This window comes from Sesamum indicum, linkage group LG11 (genome assembly GCF_026168435.1).
Source record: "Sesamum indicum cultivar Baizhima isolate 11 linkage group LG11, ASM2616843v1, whole genome shotgun sequence".
In the NCBI taxonomy this organism is placed as follows: domain Eukaryota; kingdom Viridiplantae; phylum Streptophyta; class Magnoliopsida; order Lamiales; family Pedaliaceae; genus Sesamum; species Sesamum indicum.
Window position 1 is genome coordinate 12,621,845 of NC_142667.1, and position 19,861 is coordinate 12,641,705.

At 36.8% G+C, this 19,861-nt stretch overlaps 5 protein-coding genes across 5 annotated transcripts; 3 read left to right on the top strand and 2 right to left on the bottom strand.

Moving 5' to 3' along the window:
• The first annotated feature begins 471 nt into the window (after window positions 1-471).
• Window positions 472-2,788, top strand: LOC105173914 (plant intracellular Ras-group-related LRR protein 6). Its single transcript, XM_011095830.3, has 3 exons — window positions 472-944; window positions 1,198-1,367; window positions 1,849-2,788. Exons 1-3 carry the CDS (start codon window positions 672-674, stop codon window positions 2,519-2,521), a joined length of 1,116 nt encoding a protein of 371 aa, XP_011094132.1. The 5' UTR covers window positions 472-671; the 3' UTR covers window positions 2,522-2,788.
• A 1,094-nt stretch (window positions 2,789-3,882) lies between these two features.
• On the top strand, window positions 3,883-4,661 carry LOC105173915 (Oligosaccharyltransferase complex/magnesium transporter family protein). Its single transcript, XM_011095831.3, has one exon. The coding sequence runs from the start codon at window positions 4,017-4,019 to the stop codon at window positions 4,515-4,517; it is 501 nt and encodes a 166-aa protein (XP_011094133.1). The 5' UTR covers window positions 3,883-4,016; the 3' UTR covers window positions 4,518-4,661.
• A 2,638-nt stretch (window positions 4,662-7,299) lies between these two features.
• SDG20 (SET domain protein 20) lies at window positions 7,300-9,404 on the top strand. Its single transcript, XM_011095836.3, has 3 exons — window positions 7,300-7,964; window positions 8,097-8,492; window positions 8,716-9,404. The coding sequence occupies exons 1-2, from the start codon at window positions 7,301-7,303 to the stop codon at window positions 8,483-8,485; spliced, it is 1,053 nt and encodes a 350-aa protein (XP_011094138.1). The 5' UTR covers window position 7,300; the 3' UTR covers window positions 8,486-8,492; window positions 8,716-9,404.
• On the bottom strand, window positions 8,583-14,260 carry LOC105173916 (Leucine-rich repeat protein kinase family protein). The gene is made up of 10 exons (XM_011095832.3): window positions 13,631-14,260; window positions 13,405-13,500; window positions 11,514-13,022; window positions 10,996-11,129; window positions 10,629-10,869; window positions 9,980-10,185; window positions 9,840-9,889; window positions 9,638-9,749; window positions 9,069-9,360; window positions 8,583-8,842 (listed from the first exon to the last, which is right to left on the bottom strand). Exons 3-9 carry the CDS (start codon window positions 12,847-12,849, stop codon window positions 9,079-9,081), a joined length of 2,361 nt encoding a protein of 786 aa, XP_011094134.1. The 5' UTR covers window positions 12,850-13,022; window positions 13,405-13,500; window positions 13,631-14,260; the 3' UTR covers window positions 8,583-8,842; window positions 9,069-9,078.
• A 2,897-nt stretch (window positions 14,261-17,157) lies between these two features.
• On the bottom strand, window positions 17,158-19,384 carry LOC105173918 (plant cysteine oxidase 2). The gene is made up of 5 exons (XM_011095837.3): window positions 18,879-19,384; window positions 18,460-18,584; window positions 17,853-18,009; window positions 17,551-17,754; window positions 17,158-17,463 (listed from the first exon to the last, which is right to left on the bottom strand). Exons 1-5 carry the CDS (start codon window positions 19,120-19,122, stop codon window positions 17,327-17,329), a joined length of 867 nt encoding a protein of 288 aa, XP_011094139.1. The 5' UTR covers window positions 19,123-19,384; the 3' UTR covers window positions 17,158-17,326.
• Window positions 19,385-19,861: the final 477 nt, after the last annotated feature.

Genomic DNA, 19,861 nt, shown 5'->3' on the forward strand with positions numbered 1-19,861 from the left:
GGAGAAAAATTTGCTTTATTTGTAAACACAAGGAGTAATTTGCTATTTTATTTTTCGTATGGGGTATTTTGTTTATTTCTAGTAACATGAGGGGTATACTATTTTTTTGAAATTTTATTGTACTTGTATTTATATATATATATATATACAAAATAAAGACAGAATTAAAGATTGTATTTGTTTACATATAAATTGTATGTGTTATTTGAGAAAGAACATATGAAGTTGTTGAAAATTGATAATTTACTATAAGGGGTATTGTGAAATTTGGTATTTAAGACAAAAGGAATAGCAGAAGAGCAAATATAGTATATAGTGAGAGGAAGAGAGAGAGAGAGAGAGAGGCGTAGCGCAATTGGCGGGCAGCAGAAATAACGGAAATGGGTTGACTTTTATAGAGAAGGTAACGTCAGCACGCAACATACGGACCTTTGTACTTTCCCCCATTCATTCATTCCTTCCAGCTCTCTTCTCATCCGTACCGCGTCCTCTCTCTCTCTCTCTCTATATATATATATATATATACTTTCACATTTTCGATTGGTCTACAGATCTCTCTATTATTTTTCATCAAAAATTAGAAGAAGAGATATATATAGAGAGAGAGTGCCCTTTGTGTATATTATTGTTTGAAAGAGATAGAGAAGCAGAGTGAGTGTGTGTGTGTGAAGATGATGTATGAGCAGCAGCAGCAGCAGCAGCAAGTACGGATTGATATGAGGAGTAAGAGGCAGATGGAGAAGAGGAAGATGATGATGATGATGATGAATAATAACAATAATAGAGTAGTAGGGATAGAAGTGGAGGATGAGAATAGCATTGATACTAATAATAAGGTGGAAGAAGTTGTGGATCTGAGTGGTATGTCTTTGGACACACTTCCCAATCCGCCTCTCAATTTAGCCATCATTTCCAAGTTAGACCTCTCCAATAACAATCTCCAGGTCACATCTCCTTCTTTTCTATCTCTTCTTGATGAAATCCCATCTTTCTTTTCATTTGGAAAAAACAATTTCATAAACAGAAAAAGGTAATTAATCTTATTAATAATTCTATACAACCTGAAATTATTCGTATTTATCTCATTGAATATTCAGTTTTAGTAACCTATGATTCTTTTTTTCTTACTATATTGTTATTGGGTTTATATAAGCTGTCTTAACCCCTTAATTTCTTATCTTGTTCGTCATTTGGCAGAGTATCCCAGAATCCTTGACAGCAAGGCTCCTGAACGTGGTCGTCTTGGACGTGCATTCAAATCAGCTCAAGTTCCTACCAAACTCCATCGGATGTTTATCCAAGCTCAAACTCTTGAACGTTTCCGGCAACCTTCTTCACTCCTTTCCTAGGACGATCGAGAACTGCAGGTTCATTTCCTCCACAATCTTTATGGCTTTCATTGTTCATCATGTCCCACATACAGCTAACATCGTCATTTTGAAAAATTCTTGCACAAATCATGTTTGGTCCAATCAAAACAATCATGTTTCTTGGACGTTTTATTTGCCTAGATCGTTATTTAAATTGCTGGTCGTTTTCTGCCATCTTTTCCCAGCTCATGTCTAGTTTTAATTCTTTGAGGAAAACAAGGTTTATCAGATAATTGTCTGGTGGTTATCACTCCAAATAAAAAGTCAACTTTTCAATAAGATATATATGGATCAGAGCAACACAAATCCATTCCCAAGTTTAATATAATTGTTCCCTTGTCTTTTTCCACATTAGATTATCGCAATTTGTGTGTGATTCAATCTATAGAAATATTAAATAATTTTCCACACGACTGTTTAAATTTTTAGATGAGACAGTCCTTTAGTAACAAGGCGCGTGTGTTTTGAGAATCTGCAGGTCTCTTGAGGAGTTAAATGCAAACTTCAACCAGCTAAGGCAGTTACCAGACACAATCGGTTTCGAGCTAGTAAACCTCAAGAAGCTGTCCGTCAACTCAAACAAGCTAGTATTCCTCCCCTACTCCACCTCCCACCTGACCAATCTCCGAGTCCTCGACGCCCGTCTCAACTGCCTCCACTCCCTCCCCGACGACCTTGAAAACCTCATCAACCTTGAAGTCCTCAACGTCAGCCAAAACTTCCAGTACTTGGCTACAATCCCATATTCCGTAGGCCTTCTCATATCCTTAGTCGAATTAGACGTCAGCTACAACAAGATCACTACCCTACCGGAGTCCATTGGCTGTCTCAAGAAGCTCCAAAAGCTCAGCGTGGAGGGAAATCCACTCGTTTCACCCCCCATGGACGTTGTCGACCGGGGAGTGATGGTCGTTAAAGAGTACTTATGCAATAAGATAAATGGAACGCAGAAAACGTCCCCAAAGAAGAAGTCATGGTTTGGGAAGCTGACTAAGTGTGGGACGTTTAACGGTGCGAGTTTACCGGTTGATGGTGGAGAAGGGTACATTATGCCTAGTTATAGGCCTATCGATGCCATGACGTCGCCTAGATACATGGGGATGTTCTCCCCGAGACGGCTTTTCTCGCCTAAATCCTACTTCTCGCGGTGAATTGTGCATGGCTTGTGCTAGAAATTTAGTACCTGCGGAGGTTCTTCTCATCGGAAGATCCTCGTTTTGCATGTTTGATTCTTGTAATATAGGTGCATGTTTGTGTGTATATTGTGGTATTAGTGTGTATGCAGTGGGAGTTGTTTCTTTCTAGTGTTCAACCCTGAGGTACGTATTATGAATGTTTGGGACGAGAGCAAACCTTGTTAAGATATATGTGCACTCTTGTTTGTGTTCATAGCTGAAATTATGTTCAGTTTAGCTTCAGAGGTGTTTGTTTGCAAGGATTTAAAATAATTGTTTATCAGCTTATTGTTGAAAATAAGTTAAAAATAATATTTTTAATTTACAACTTGTTCTTTCAAACGATTTAAATTAAATTGATTCGAACTATAAATAGATTTTTAACAACTTATGCAACTTATTAATAAAATTGTAAATATTAATCTGTTTTTCAAAATACTCAAACTTTAATTTTTTTTTTGTTCACTTTTAGCTTATGTTTTCAAACAATTCAAACTTTTACTATTACTTCACTCACAACTTTTTCTATAATTTATTCCCCGGTTATTCATTTGCAAGGTGATGAAAAAAGCTTGTATTGAAAAATCTTGTGCAAATGTGTTGAGTCCCACCCCCATTAATAAAATTTAGTTGAACTTTCTTTGTGCGACATCACTTACAAGCATTGCGTATTTGTTGTAGAAGAAGATTTTGAGTGGTTTATAAATTTTTTATATCTCATCTCTCTAATAAGATACCGATAAAATCGTGAAACTCATAGGAAACTCGAATAGATAACATCGTATCGTTATATGGGGAATGATGAAATATTATTAAAACTAATAAATAATTTAATATATTTTCATATTTGGGCTGATTAGTTTTCCGAAATTAAACAGTTGAGAATCCCTTGAATTTTACTTAAGTGGGTTGATTCAAATCCGACCATAAATGAAATCATAATCCATACAAATTGCTGGATCGAATTTACCCTTAATTATTTTATTACTGACTTATTACATATCAAACAATTTATTTTCAATTAAACTGCTTTGGTAATGGTGAAGATATACTTCACATTAATGCGTGAATATGAATACGGGTAATTTGGTCATGAAAAAATTTATGTGACATGTAATAAATCGATAATAAGTAAATTGAGGGTAATACAAATTTTTTCCATATTTTTTGTTAATATCTATAAATTTGATGAATTTTAATTAATGAAAAGAATTATTTATTAGACGAAAAAAACTTTAAAAATATAATTTTGTAAATTATAAAAAATTTACATATAATTATATCAAATCTAAAACGAAAATGTAATTATCCCAATAAAATATTATGCACATAGAGGAGGTGTCACAAAATAGTAGTACCGAAGTAAACGGAAGGAGCGAGAGTAAAGAAGTAGGATCCAGTGACGAAAACCCCCAATTCTTCCTAGATCCCTCGCTCAGCAGCTCATCTCCTCCTCCAATCCACTGCTAAAATGTCCGCCACCGCACCCCAACCCGATCCATCATCCGGATCCATCGACCCGATCTTCCACCTCATCCGGATCGTCCCATTCTCCTTCCTCCGCCCCCCGCGCCTCCGCCTGAAGCTGCCCACCTTCACCCTCCCTTCTGCTATGACTGTCTACTCCCTCATTCTTCTCACCTACTTTATGGTCGTCTCCGGCATCGTTTACGACGTCATCGTCGAACCACCAGGCATCGGATCCACACAAGACCTTTACACTGGGGCAGTCCGACCGGTCGTTTTCCTCCCGGGTCGGGTGAACGGCCAGTACATCATTGAGGGCCTCTCCTCCGGGTTCATGTTCGTGCTTGGTGGGATTGGGATCGTGCTTTTGGATCTGGCGCTGGATAAAAATCGGGCGAAGAGTGTGAAGGTGTCGTATGCTTCAGCTGGGATTGCGTCTGTCGTGATTTCTTATGTTATGAGTATGCTATTTCTGCGCATTAAGATCCCTGGATATCTTCGCTGATTTATTTTCATTTTCTGTTTCCTTTTGGCTCCAAAATGGATACTTTTCGGTTTTACAATTGTAATACGATGAAATTCTGCAGTTTCGACATTCTGTTTATGCGACTTATTAGCTGAGATATAATGAGTTAGAAGTAGTAGATAATCGACTTGCATAATTGAGCATTTCATTGGCTACTGGCTGTAATGATTGATTATTGGTTCGTTCTGAAGTTAATAGATGGTCAGGTTAAGCTCTCTTCCGCGGCAGAACTCCTGAGAGTTTGAGACTTCTGAATTTAGCGGGTTTAAAAGTGTCCTAGATGCAAAAAGAAAATTGAGCTTTTTATACTTCGATTGCTAATATTACTTGTTACAATTCTTTGATGAATGTCAGCCATCGAAGCTATTACATCTTGTTTATCATGTTGATATTTAAGAATCCTACATAAGGGAATAACGGAAACTGAACACCTGTTTCTACATTTGCTAATAATTTTGCATTTCAACTAAAAAATATTACCCCAGTTGTCAAGTTTTGAACGAGAAGGGATTGTTTTTGTTTTTGATGTGTATGGTGATCAGAAGTCTTTATGTTCTGACCCTTGATCAGATTTTTCTGCATTTTATAGGCTCAATCTTTTATGTGTGTGTGTGTGTGTGCATCTGTGTGTTGTCTATGCCGTCGTGGAATTTGGTTCTTTTGTACATTAGATGGGTGAATGGTTATGCGATACAGATCTTGAGTCTAAATTATGCTGCCATTGATTAAGATTTTAACATGAATGGAGATGTGGGTTAAGCTTGAACTATATTTTGGACGCTGTGGATTGCTGATGCCTGCTTGTTATGGGGTTGAAGCAAGCAATTTCTAGAATCTGTTCTAGAAAAACTTTTTGTGAACACAGTGCTCCGTGTTACATATAATATGGTTGTCGTGAACACCCTTTTCTTTAAGCAGAGATATATATCTGTGATTCCTAGTGGCCTATTCGTCATAATTTTGTAAATCGTGTTTGAATCGTATGGGTATTTTTGCTCTCATCCTGGCAATATTATTACACCCTCGGTCATTTGTTTATATGATTATTCTTGTATCCCTTTTCTTTTCAAAAAGTGGAAGTTTACTGCAAGGAGTCTATCTGAACTTCTACTTGGGATCATTTGGCCCTACAAGATTCTTAGTTAAATTGACCTGAGTACTTATGGACCTTATTTTGTATTTAGTTGAAATGGTTGGTTTAAGTGATGCATTGCTACTTCCCTTACAATGTAAGTTGTAAATCATCTGAGGTACGCTGGCCGAGCAGAGTGTTAGCACTCTGTATGTTTGTCAGATTAGGACTCACATAGCTGTGATTGTTTCCTACAGAGGCACTGATTTGGAATTGTATCTCATTCGCTTTGAGTTCAGGCAAAATGTTTTGTGAGGCAAGGCAAGAATGAAGTTGTGAGGTGAGGGTTTGAGGCGAAACTCTTGTATGGACAGGGTGCAACAGTTCCAAGTCCATCCAAAATCATTAGATAGATGAATCAGGAAAAAAACATCAGTTCCTATGGTCCAATGGTTACGTTGGACCAAGTGTGTTACCACTCTGTAGAACGTCCGCGATTTGAGTGTGTTGGTTGGTTGAGGTGAGATAAGCCAAGTGGTCCTTGGTTTGCAGATTACTAGCAAATTTATCTAGTGTTGTGAAGTTTAACTGGCAAATGAGCAGAATAGGAGACGGGGAGAGAGTTGAGAAATATGAAATGGTCTTTGTTACAATCAGATTCTATCTTGATCGTGCAGGGTCCTCTTTCCTCACAGAGAGCGTAGTTTCAGCACCCAAGTGAGGTTGTAAGCAATCAAAATATGATGATGGTACGATATAAACTCCAACGTCCCAATGCGCAATTTAACAGTTCAGAACTCCACTCCATTTGGCCCTTGGATGGAATGGAACCTCATTGACCTGCTAGCGCTGCCGATCTGACTTGTGCTACTTGTTACTTCTCCCTGATTGTTGGGCATAACGAACATTACAACCATCAGTATGTCATTGCAGGGTGAATGACAATTACCGAAAACCAAGAAAAGAATTATAGGGTGAATAAGACTATTCGTCATGTATATACCCTATCGATTCATTCTTTCTTCAATTGTGATTTAAATAAATTATAACATAGTTTCATTTTGTTGAAGTTGTGATGTTATGATCTTTTTTCCAATGTGAGGTTTTTGTTATCCCGTGGAACTAAGAATGAAAGGCAAGTTCTATGGACAAGGCAAGGATGATGGGGTTGTAAATAAGTAGAGCCATGTTTAAATTATTGTTCAATTTTTTTTGAATTATTATTTAAATTTTAAAAATTATGTTTAAATTTAATTTGATTTAATCTAATTAAGTTCAAATAAATCTTAATTAAATAAGATATAAGTTGAAGTTTGATTAATTTGATATTTTAAATATATTATATAATTTTTAATCTAATGAAGTCGAGTTGTGCTCCAAAAGTTTATCGAATAAAATTTTTTATTCAAATTTAATGAATTGAGTTGAAATGAATTTTTGTGCGTCAATTTCAAGTATTCAATGCTAAAAGAGATGATTTTTATAATCATTTGTTATCGTCGCACGCGGTTTCTACCAACAAATAATAGTAAATAGTTAAGAAAAAAATAATTGTGAGATTATTAAAAAAATATTAAAATTATTAATTTGATTAATTTTTTTTAAAAAATAAAATAAATAAATTTTAAAATTGATAAGATAAAAAATTTTATTATAATAGTATTGATGTCCAGATACCCTAATTCTTAAGATGAAAAATCTATATTGGTGTTGGGTGGCAATCTTTAATAAATTTGCAATGGAGGAACAAGAATGCAGCAAAACGCGCGATCGCCACTCTCACGATGCTTTTCTCCGGTGCGCCGCCGTAGTCCTCCCATACCTTAACTCCGATGAACTAGCCTCTGTTGCCTCAACCTGCAAAGCCTTGCATCTAATCTCCAAACCCATAACCTCTCGAAGAACCTCCGACGCTTCCAGAGGGTTGGAGAACCTCCCAATACCATTCTTCAACCCCATCGCCGGCGACTCACAGCCCTACCCCTACTTCTTCTACACCCCCACACAGACCCTCCTGGTAAGACCCGAATTTCGCCAGCCCTGGGGCTCCGGCGACGATGCCCGGATGTGCACTGAAGAGGGTCGGCCAGACCCGTTTCTGTTCCGGGTCGAGAGTGCCAGCGGGTGCGAGTGCGCAAGGTGTATTGGCGATTGTTGTCCGTGCTTGGAAGCCGGCGACATTTTGCTGACCCGAGAATGTGGGCCTAGCTGCAAGTGTGACCCGGCGTGCGGGAATCGGGTGACTCAAGGAGGGGTCAGGGTCAGGTTGAAGATAGTAAAAGATGAGAGGAAAGGTTGGGGCTTGTATGCGGCTGAGATGATTCCTAGCGGGCAGTTCGTCTGCGAGTATGCAGGTAATATCTGGTCTCTCAAATCGCCAAAATATCCTATGAACTTCCCCTTGTGTACTGGAAAATTTGCAATTTTGAATATAATTCATTTTCAATGGATAATTGATGAGTGAATCGTTGCCATTCCTATTGAAGGTGAGCTTTTGTCCACCAAAGAAGCAAGACAAAGGCAGCAAACATATGACAAAAACGCATCAATGGGGTGCTTAACTCCTGCTCTTTTGGTTGTAAAGGAGCATCTTCCATCGGGGAACACATGCATGAGGATCAACATCGATGGCACAAGAATTGGGAACATTGCACGGTTCATTAATCATTCTTGTGATGGTGGTAATCTTGATACGGTGATAGTGAGAAGTTCTGGAGCTTTGCTGCCCCGCATTTGCTTCTTCACGTCTAGAGATGTTCAAGAAAATGAAGAGCTTACTTTTAGCTACGGGGACGTTAGGCTCAAGCTGGATGGCCAGCCATGTTTTTGTGGTAGTTCTTCTTGTGCTGGCATCCTGCCTTCGGAACATACATGATGTGCAGGTAACAAATGCAATCAGATATGTGTGGTTTATGGAAGTTGGTTTAACTTTGTTTCACTTGCCCTATGTTGTTATGCGGAATAGATCAATGTGTAGGAGAACAATTTTACTTAGAAAGGAAAATTTTAGTGAAGTTAAAGACAATGAAATAGTTAATTTTTTCAGGACAATATCTTGCCTGTACTCCTATGATATTGTCATAAACATTTCTCTCCCTACTTTAGGAAGAAAGCTATGAGGTACAGCCTGGGAAGATCGAATCTTCGGAGTACAATACATACAACTTGTCTATGTTGCTGGATCCAATATAATTTCCTTAGCGGCGCTCCTCTTCTTATGAATGCAAAATCTCTGAAGATGAGAAATGATAGAAAAGTAAACTTACAAGGTCTGTTTACAGAATGAATCAGCAAAAGCACCAAATGTAGTATGTGACGTGCGGTATCGAACAATCTTTTTAAAAATTTCAACATGCTCTTAAATAATGCTGGAGTGGCAGTTTTTCTTAGTGCGGAAACAGAGATCAAATTGAGAAATTAGTTTTGAGTCATGGCTTTTGGGAGGCAATAGGAAATACCTGTTATCATCTATTGTTTGATAGTCAGCTTCAAGCCTGAAGTTCGCAGAGGAGAAATGGGAGAGCCCTCACTGCTCTGGGAATCACCCCTCCATGCGTCCTGAACCTGAGCAGCAAACTGCAAATTCCAGAGTACATCTTCAATGGAAGGTCTTTCAGCAACATCCTTGAGCAAGCATCTCAAGCATATCTCGATCATCGTTTGCACAGATTCACCCGAGCACGAGTTTTTAACTGCTGGATCGATGAAACTCTTTCTTGATGTATCATCAGCTATGATGCTGGCTTGTAACTGCATAACATTAGAAGAAGATCAATGACTGTTTAGCATGTTGATGTGATGATCTCCAATTAACACCGACACATTTACTGATAATGCAAGTGAAGAAAAAGAAAGACATATATTCTTGGTAAAGAAATTTCTTTTCAAGCTTCAGGCATCTAATGGAGCCATGAGCTACGAATGACTTGTGAATTCTCTTCATTAGAAGCATAAAATGGGTTTTATTCATCTTTTGTGCTTCCGAATGAAGAGAAGAAAACAGAGTGTAGTTTAGTTCAGTGACTACCTGATCTTTTAGAACCTCCACTTCTTTCCTGGAAATCATAGGCTTTCCTGAGATGACTTCTAGTAAAATCACCCCAAAGTCATAAATATCCAACTTATCTTGATGCTTTGTCCTGTCGATCAACGGAATGCATGTCTGAAGCATCAGTTACATCAAGAAGCATTTAATTATATAGTTTCTTATTCGTTGACAAGTGACAGACCTTGCACTCTTAAACTCCTTTGATACACCGAGAAAATTTTGGAGCTGATCCTGTAGAATTGGGTAGATTCTAACAGTCAGTTTCTGCAGCACCAATAATAAGGAAAAACAAAAATATTCTGAGAAATTCTTTCTTCATACTTTTCCCATATTTTCTGATAACAAAGGCAGGTTGTAGCTGCTAATTTTTGCAACAAGGTTCTGATCAACTAAAACATCTGTTATTTTGATATTGTTGCCAAAGAGACCTGGCACAATTCCAGTATGGAGGAACTGAATGCCCTTTGCTACCCCCGTAACAGCAGCTATGCGCTGAGCCCACGTAAGCTTTCGTCTAACTCGCTTCTCTGCCAAATATTATGGTCAACGAGAAATCATCAAACATACTGTTACATAAACTTAATTCAAAAATGCATCTGAACAAACGAACTGGTATATTAAATAATATCAGCTATAATTTTACTTCCAGACCGACGTTAATAGACTACATCACCTGCTTTTATTGCACATTCAAAAACTTTAGTTCACTTGTTCAGCAAGTTCTTGTTGAAAAGATATGCAATTACATGTCCAGCTAAAGGGTTTGATATTAAGCACGACTGTTAACTGTACAGAGATTCTTCTGGAGATAACAAGTTACAGAATTAATCCCATTCTCATCTAGCTCACCTTAATTAGAATAATATAGGAAAAGTTCCCAAGTATTTGGTGGAAAGAGAAGGTAAGAATAACTTTATGCATGTCAAGAAAATGCAGGTAACCACACAATAACTGCCGTATATTCACTTACCAGATATCCAGCTTCTGAGAGTCCCATTTGGCACATATTCAAACACCAGAAATACTCTGCTTACACTTGAATCATCTAAGTAATACTCAAAGCAGTGTCCAAGAGCACTGACCAAATGCTGATGTCTGAGTTTTGATATCATTTCAATGTGAGGCATAAAATATTGAGTGCTGTGGTTTCTTTTCAGTTTAAGGCATCTAATTGCAACGTAGGAACCATCCCTGAGTTGACCTCTGTACATCTGATTCCAGTTAGAGGCAAATTCATCAGCCCTTTCCCGTCAAATCTCAAAGAGCTTAAGAGGACAAATTTACTTTGTCCCAGAAATCTTAATACGATGAGAATATGTGAATCCAAATGTGAATACCTGGCCATGAGATCCTTCTCCCATGAAAGTTGATGTATCGAAGTTGTTGGTTGCTTCCTCAAGTTCTTCCAGTGAAAAGGTCCTATAAGCTGGAAGCCCAAGTGCTCCCAGTTTCATTGCTTGAGTTATATATCCTATGAACAGTGATCGGGCAAAAGTAGAAACAGTCAAATTGGTTGAGACATTCTTGAGGGCGTATACAAAGGCATCAGAAATCTTTCTATGTTGGATTTTGGAAAAAAAGCAAAATATGGGCAGCTAAGGTCATACATTCACTATTTTCCTGTAAAGATTAACTATATTAATGAAAGTAGCCACATGTGGATAATTGTGTCAGCTGTTTTCTCTCAGATACCAAATCAGAGTCTAAATCAGTTGCAGTATTTAGAATAATTAGTCTTGATTAACATGTCAAATGCAAGAGCTTGTGCTTTATAGTTGTGCATATTGATCACACCTCAGAACAAATTCCACTTGAGCATTATTCACTCAAGGAGAAGGTGAAAGGAGAAACTTACTTGCATCTTTAAGAAACTTTGAGGTGTAGCCAGTTGATGCATTTTCTGTCTTGTATCCTGGTAGAGGTGTTTGTGCTGCTGTCTTGACAAGAAAATTCCTGACCACCAGAAAGGTTACACTAACTAAAACTATTACCCCAATAACTCCTCCAGTTATGCTTAAAGCAAGAATTACTTTGGAAGCTTGTTTTTGCTTATGAGAATGAGGTAATATTCCCACAGCTAGAGCCTCGTTCTTACAGAAGGAAATTTGTCGTTGGTTTTCACCTCCAGCGTCCAAACAATTTTCAGCATATAGAACTACCCTTTTCTTCGGATCAGACAGTAAACAGTTGGGCAGTTTTCCGGTCAACAGATTAGCAGTGAAGTTCACAAAACCAAGCTCATCATTGCAAGGAAGATTTTCAGAAAGCATCCCAGTGAATTTGTTTTCTGAAATATCCAGATAAGTAATTGATGGCAGAGATAACAAAGATACTGGAAACGGTCCGACAAATCTGTTGGAAGAAATGTCCAAGATTTTCAGCTGGTAATAGGATTGAACTTTCTCCGGAATCCCAAAAGTGAACTTATTGCTCCTTAGCACAATTCTTTCTATTTTGTCACCAACTACTGGAAATCGAGGCCCAAGAACATTGTTTTCCAAGTCAAGAACTTGAAGGTTTGTCAACCTGCTGAGATCAGGCACTTCACCAGAGAAATTGTTATTAGACAGCGCAAGAACTCTGAGGTTTTCCAAACTTCCCAGTGAATGTGGCAAGGATCCACTTAAAGAATTGTTCTTCAAACTCAGAACAGCCAAAGATGAAAGTGAACCGAGGCCATCTGGCAGCCTACCTGTCAAGTTATTGCTATCAAGTATTAGTGTTTGAAGGTGTTCCAATGATGATATGCTTGGCGGAATGTTGCCTTGGAAGAAATTCAAAGTCAAGTTTACTATTTCTAGGGATGATAAGCGCATAAATTTGCTCGGCAGTGGTCCCCATAAACCAAGAGACACCAATCTGAGGACTTTCAAGCTTGGAAGCTTCACAAGTGTAGTAACAAAGGAATCAATTGAGAAATTCTCTGGTAATCGAGGAGCCCCAATATCCCCGACAATATGCAACTGAGTTATGTTTTCTTCATAGCAAACAACAGTGAGAGTAGCAGTTGGTTCGCTTTTGCAGAAATCTGTGTCATTCTTCCAGCTACTCAGAAAAGATGGAGAGTTTAGGAGGAGTTTAATTCTCAGGAGAGTTTCTACTTGGGATGATTGTTGCTGCTCTCTACAGGACACTGAAATCAATAGGACAAACAAAAATAGGAACACTATTTGGCAGAAATGTTTAGCCATCAGCTCCACTGAACAAGGTGCGGGGTCTGGTGGAAAAACCACAAGCACTTAAACTATTCGCCGACTTGATTCTAGTGATTTCAGGAGAAGTTTGTCTGAAAGAACAGGAAATGAATCAGAATTTGGAGATTTTCACTCCTGAAGAAGACCGGAATTATTGTGAATCTGAGTGCCTGCATTTATCATCAATGCAAAAATAATTGAAACCAACAGAGATAAGGCGCACAAGAGAGAAAAAATTGACAAGAAAGTTTCTTCGTTTCATTCTTTCTTCCCTTGTGGGATTTAGACAATGACAAACTTCTTGAGACCAAATGACAGTTAGAATTCAAGAACATTCTCAAAAGCTGCTATTATGGTGTTGAGATACTCTCAAGAAGATGAAAACATTTTCGCATTTTTGCTCATATTTGATTCATCCACATGTATTTTGTACCTTCTCATTGCATTAGCAAGTGAACAAGTATATTCTTCTTCCATCTATTGACAACATACAGCCACCAACACAATCTAGAATGCAAAGTACAAAGTTGGAAGAATGTCTCAGAAGCATACCTTTCTTATCAGCAAAAACAAGTTTCTGGTGAACCCAAATGGTCAAAGAGACTTGTCTGAACAGAATTAAGCCCCCATAAAATTTAATTGGAATACCTTGAAAAAAAAAATCAAAATCCCAACAATGTATTACCTTCAAATGAAGCAACACAGGCATAATCAAAAGCTTTCTGAGGAAAAAAAAAACATTGAAATCAGGTGTTACTGAACTTCACCAACTACTAACCTTCGAATTAAGCAACCACAAACTTCAAACAGAGCCTTCATTACAGTTCATACTAAACTGACCACAAGATTGACTGAGCTTCTCCGCAAGCTCCCATTTTCTTAAGGATAAAAAACTCGTTGGGTCCTTAAAGAAAAAGAAACCCCTGAATCTTTTCTAAGAATTGGAGCCTTCCGACAAGGATAAAAGAGTGGGAGTTGGTTACAAATTGAAAAGGCACAAAAAATTACCATGCACGGAAGAAGACAAGTGGAGTTACATGTTTTACATAAAACTCAGTGCCAAACCACATTTTAACCACCATTATCACTTCATTTACCGACAATTTTCTTTTCACAATTTCTCTCTCTCTCTCTAAACTTTATAGCTCATATTTTGCCAATTATATAAGTGCTTTTGAAGCTTTAATGGTGTCCCATTGTTGGGCAGAACTACAAAAGAAAAGCAAAAAACCACAAAGAAAGATTCTTGCAGAGAAGAACCCTTTATTCTCTCACAGTGCCAGTGAGCATTCGTTATCTGCAACAACCACCACCACCTATGTTTTTCTCTCTTTTCTTCCTTAAAAATGCTGGTTCTGGCACATCAAAATCCCTTTTTTTCCTATTTAATTTCAAGATTTTGTATTACTCTAATAGAGAATTCTATAATTTTCAAGAAAAGGAATTTGTCATGCAGAGCGAGGTTTCGCTTTCCAAGTCCCGTCAGGCGTCAGGCGTCAGCAGTTTGGGCTTTGGCTAATCCTAGACGTAGTTATCTTGGCTGAGCTGTGACCCTCTTTGGGTTGTCAGTTCTCCCTTTGGCGCTTTTTCACTTTCTTCTCTCTCTCCATTTATTTTTCATTTGAAAAAAGAAAAGCAACAGCCAACATGCAAGCAACAAGCACTGCTGCTGAATTATTAAGAATCTGACTACCAACACTCAATGTGGTTGGATCATTATCAAGAATGGCTACTATGTTAACTAAAACATTCACATCGTATTATATATATATATATATATATTACATTTATTTTTTTATAAATACAAAAATATATAAAAAAATTTTAAATAAGGAGCAAAATAAAAAAAATATTATATACTTATCTCTCCTCTTACAAATTGAGGGTTTTCGTTGAAAAGGACTATAGAGATTTCACATGTATCTTTCTTCAACATATTTGCAGCCTTAGACTAAACCAAATCTATAAATTGGGAATGGACCATGCTACCAAAAGATGCCAAAGTTTCCACGGGCCAACCCCCCCCCCCCCCCCAAAAAAAAAAAAAAGAAAGTGTCCCTAAGTTCATTGGGTTCCTGACTTGCAATTCGTGGTTGTCACTATTTCTAGAAATTTTTGCATACGATGAGGTTTCAATACAAACTTTCCTCTAATAATATAAATACAATGAGCCATACCCCTGAGATTCAATAACTACCTTAATATCCCTTAGTTTCAAGATTTCAACTCATTGTGGGACACATCTAACAAGTGTAGGCTTAAGGGCCTAATAGAGTTGCTTTCTTTTTGTGAGTATATGGACCTAAAATAGTATACCCTATACTACATACTTTGTCTTATTGAATTATGAGAGGCACATATTAAGTGCCTCTTTAATAGTTAGGCTACCTTTACGTATGTTGATTAGATGGAATACATCATTTAATTCTCCTTTATCCCTTGTCTATATTATTGGAGGGTGGTATCAAATATGTACTTCTCGTTGTTTGAAAAATTAACAATATTTTTATATGTTTGATGAAATTATACAATTCTTGAATTGAATTTGAAATTCTCCACTTTGGACGAAATAATCTGAAAAATTATATATATAAAAAAGTTATCGACTTAGTCTATAAAATTTAGTAATATTTCAAAAAAATTTTAAAAATAAGTAAAATTTATGATTTATGGCCCACAAGGGCATGTTTGCTATTTCACTATAAAAAATAAATAAAAATATAATGAAAACTAAGAAATTGAGCTACTTGTTGGGAGGTAGTTAAATTTAAGAGTATTAATAATTTTTTAAACAATGAGAAGAATTTGTAATTATGTCAAATTTGACATAAAGTCATTATTACGTAAAAAAACCTTTTTCTCCTTTTAATAGTTTAACTAAATTATTATTGGGCCGAACAGCCCATCTGAGGCTTGCCCGTCTTAATTGAGGGACAGCACCCTGTGGACCAATAGATAATCAGCTCGTTTCTACAAATAGTAGCGATTACGACTCTGGCCCATCAAAGCCCAAATTCATGGAGACTCCACGGCTCTCATATTGCTCAAATACCTGAAGAACGTTTTGGTTTTATTTTCATTACCAATGTTGAATTTTAGAAAAAAGAAAATTGTTTGCCTGTTAATGATCTTACTATAAATGCTTTTATCATTATTGTTTAGGTAAATTATTTTGACATTTCCAGATCAAAATACACAAACATCTCTTATTTTTTTATAAGACTAGCTGTTATGGCACGTTGTTCCTGCGTGCATATATTAAATAATCTTTCATACTTTAAAATATATTATAAATAAAAGTAAAATATATAAATCAGCATATTACATTAATAAAAAGAAAAAAAAAGATCATTTAATGTAAATTTTAAAAAGTTGAGTATGTTATTTTATTATGAAGGGTATTTTTGACTTCACAAAAAATTAGTGTGACTATGTCATTAACTATTGTTTTTTAGTATAAAGGGGCTTTTCTTTTTATTAGTATCGATATAGATTGCAGGTACACCTCCTAAAGAATGTTTGTGTAAGTTTATATTTAAATAGAGGGTGTAGTTATAATTACAATTATATTCTCAAAGGGTATTTTGGAATTTATAAAAAATATAAGGTGTTTGCGTAGTTTGTCATAATCTTATAAAATATCAAAACAATTTACTCTATTTCTTACTAACAATTTAAGTACTCACGATGTATGAACAAATAAAAATGATTAAGATAAAATAATTAATATTCATTAATCAATATATTTTTATTATGTATTTTGGTCAATTTTAAAACATAGTATTAAGTAAACGAAATAATATATATAAAAAAAGATCAAATAAATCTACATATATTGCCAAATAAATATATGATTTGAAATATATAAAATTAAATATTTACAAAAATACAAAATATAAATACTGGCAACAAAATTATACACAATTTTCTTTTGTCAGCATTGAAAAAACAGTTAAATATATTAAATATCATAATAGTACAAATATTACTCGCTCACAAATATTGACAAGCCACTATTAATAACGATAATCCTAATACTATAATTGTGTAAAAAAAAAAAAAAGAAATATTATATAAATATAAATATATTTTCAAAAGAATAATGTGATTCTTTTTTTAGTTAATTCTAATTAGGAGTGAATGGTACCAAATGGAGACTAATTATACGCTGCAGATTACAGTTTGTCATGTATTAATGTAAATGGAGTGTAGATATTCAAGAACACAGTCTCTTGTCTTACAAAGCTGTTGTTCACTGAACTATGAAACTATGTAAGAATTCGACAGCCTGTGTTTCCCTTCGCATACTACCAATGAAGAAACTATGTCACATTAAACTCTACAAATGGGGCATATATACAAGAGACAAAAAGACCAAGAAATGTATAGCAAAAGATCAGAAACATGAGAACTAGCTGATGCTTTAGGTACAAACAGGCACTAGAGTGTAAGAAATGTGGGAGGAAAACGATCACTAGGCCATCGAATCGAAGACTTGTGGACCCTTATACTCAATCCCATCCATCTCTGATTCCTCAGGGATTTCGATCTCCTCCAGCCACGCATAACGACCACCCGCGTTGTCTATGATCTTTCTAAATTCTGCACCGTCTGAAATCAAAACGAAAAGATGTTCTTGGTCAGCACAAAAAACCACGACAGATAATGTGAAGGAAGCATGAAAGAGTAGCATCTTACACAATGAAGCATCGCACGGAGTATCTCTATAGTGTGAGCAATCACGGCCATCGTCTTTTGAATAGGGAGGCCCAATAACATCCAGCACGGCACATGGCGTTATCGCTGTGAACTCGTGGATGTTTCCTCCGGATGTTGGATATAACACGGAAGTGTCGCACGGGGCTGTGAACGTTGCATCCGCTTTGAGCTTCGCTAGTCTAGCTGAAATTTTATATTTGAACAACATATGCATTAGCAAATCCATATTCTTAGTCACATACATAGGGTTGTTGGTTTTGAGGAGACAGGAGATCACTTACATTTGGTAGGTGAGGTCAAGTAATCAGAGTCGTGGGGATCGACCCAATCGTATGCTTTTATGTGCATTGTCCCCAGCAGAAGCTTGCTGAAGACAGTCATTTCCGGGTGATTGTGAAGAGGTATGACAGCAGTTGCCGGAAGGAAGAAAATGCACAGCTGCAGAAAGGAGATTGAATTCGAGCTTTTCAAGATCAGTAATTCAGCTTATATTTGTGGGATAATTAGATTAATTACACTCCCATGACTACAATCAAATTACAGAAAAGACATGGAATTACATTAATTATAAACTGCTAGGCATGCCACATCCTCACTATTGCTGGGGAGAGAGGCTAGTGAGTGTAATTATTCAAAAAGTATGAGCTGTTTCAGTAATTTGACTATATTAGTGAGGCATCAGTGCAATAATCCCTATATTTACATAAGATTCCCCAATTTGCAGAATAAATAAATAGTAACAAGTTCAACATACTTCAAGAAAACCAAAAGCAGAAATCTGAAAACGACGGTCTTCAATTGTATAGCTAATAGTATTGGGACATCATATGCTCAGGCATATGTTGCATGAATTCATGATTGCTGCAAGAAAGTAAGAAGATGTATTACCTCAAAATTTTGACATTTGTAGATGGTAGCTGAAGTTACTCTTGGAGTGCCTTCAACCTCATGACTCCTAGGTTTGAAGAACTGCAGATCCCTACTAAGTCCAACATCTTCAGGCTTCATTACATCTACAACATGAAAAAACATTATTAACTATCAAAAACTATGACTATAACTTTGTCTTAAATTAATCCTTCACCACATAAGTGATAACTAGATGCGTTCATGCAATCAATCGCATGACGAATATAATTCAGTAAATATTTAACCAATCAAGAAAACTGAGCAGCTAGCAAACAATTTTTGAATCATCACTGGAAATTGCAGTGTTTCACAAAAAAAAAAAAAAAGGGAAATTCTTGATCGATCCCACAAGACAATCCCATAAAAGAAGTCAAAACAGAGGGTTGTTGCGTAATTACCAAGAATACGACACAACTTCCGGACATCAGTAGGAGAAGGAACAGTTCCAGGGCCCTTGAAGACATTCCGGCAGGAACGAAAGAGCTTCTGCAGAGTGGTGGGATGATCAACCTGAGGAGACCTCCTCAATCGAATTTGGACAACCTTTCGTCTGCATCTCTTCTTCTTGATAACCTTATCCACAAGCCCAACTCTGTCTGATCTCCTGATTTCCTCCACCAAGCCTGCAGCTTCAATTGTCATGATCAGACGACGATTCTCAACTTCACAACAAGAGGAAGAAAGCTAGTAATGGTTTTCTCTCTCTCTCTCTCTCTCTCAGTCTCTGTCTATATACATATATAATGATCAAAGTAATTAGATATTTGTTCCTGCAGGAGCAGAAAAGGACGGATCTGGAACAAGAAAACCCAAGAAGAATAAAGCGGGGGGGAACTGTGCAAGGAAAAGTCAGAAGGGAAATGGCGGATGGGGGGTGGGGAAAAAGGGGAAGAGAGAGGAGAGAATTTATATAAGGAGAGAGAGAGAGGGTAGTAAAACCAGGGGCCATGAGTGGAGGGGGAGGGAAGAATTCCAAGGGAAAAAAAGCATGCAATTAATGTATAGTATAGTTGAAAAGGGAAGAAAGCAGTTTATTTCCCGCCCCAAGATTGAAACCAAAACTGCCAAATCCGGTATTGCTCTATCTATCTTAATAGTCCCACTGTTTTTTCTTCTGAGTTCGGGTCTCCCTCTGTCATGTGCTGTGCTGCTGCCCCCCCACCCCACCCGCACCCGCAAGCTCACCTGGCCACCCTTTCCCATCTACACGTCTCCAACTTCTGACTGCACACCTACTGCTTCTCTTTTGCTTTCTCTTTCCTCCTAATTATTATTATTCAAATTAAATTTAGTCTAATCAGATTAATTGTAAAATAAATATAATACATTCATTATATAATTAATTATTTTTTAATTATACACTAATTATATTATAAATATA

Bases quoted from the DNA above. Each gene is read 5' to 3' on its own strand.
- LOC105173918 (XM_011095837.3), bottom strand. From the start codon at position 19,122: ATGACAATTGAAGCTGCAGGCTTGGTGGAGGAAATCAGGAGATCAGAC. The intron at 18,585-18,878 runs GTAATTACGCAA...TTCATGTTGTAG, and splicing joins GAAGTTGTGTCGTATTCTTG to ATGTAATGAAGCCTGAAGAT. The intron at 18,010-18,459 runs GTAATACATCTT...TCCTTTCTGCAG, and splicing joins ACAAATGTCAAAATTTTGAG to CTGTGCATTTTCTTCCTTCC.
- SDG20 (XM_011095836.3), top strand. From the start codon at position 7,301: ATGAAAAATCTATATTGGTGTTGGGTGGCAATCTTTAATAAATTTGCA. The intron at 7,965-8,096 runs GTAATATCTGGT...TTCCTATTGAAG, and splicing joins GTTCGTCTGCGAGTATGCAG to GTGAGCTTTTGTCCACCAAA.
- LOC105173914 (XM_011095830.3), top strand. From the start codon at position 672: ATGATGTATGAGCAGCAGCAGCAGCAGCAGCAAGTACGGATTGATATG. The intron at 945-1,197 runs GTCACATCTCCT...GTCATTTGGCAG, and splicing joins TCTCCAATAACAATCTCCAG to AGTATCCCAGAATCCTTGAC. The intron at 1,368-1,848 runs GTTCATTTCCTC...GAGAATCTGCAG, and splicing joins AGGACGATCGAGAACTGCAG to GTCTCTTGAGGAGTTAAATG.
- LOC105173915 (XM_011095831.3), top strand. From the start codon at position 4,017: ATGTCCGCCACCGCACCCCAACCCGATCCATCATCCGGATCCATCGAC.
- LOC105173916 (XM_011095832.3), bottom strand. From the start codon at position 12,849: ATGGCTAAACATTTCTGCCAAATAGTGTTCCTATTTTTGTTTGTCCTA. The intron at 10,870-10,995 runs GTATTCACATTT...AACTGGAATCAG, and splicing joins GAGAAGGATCTCATGGCCAG to ATGTACAGAGGTCAACTCAG. The intron at 10,186-10,628 runs GTAAGTGAATAT...AATATTTGGCAG, and splicing joins TCTCAGAAGCTGGATATCTG to AGAAGCGAGTTAGACGAAAG.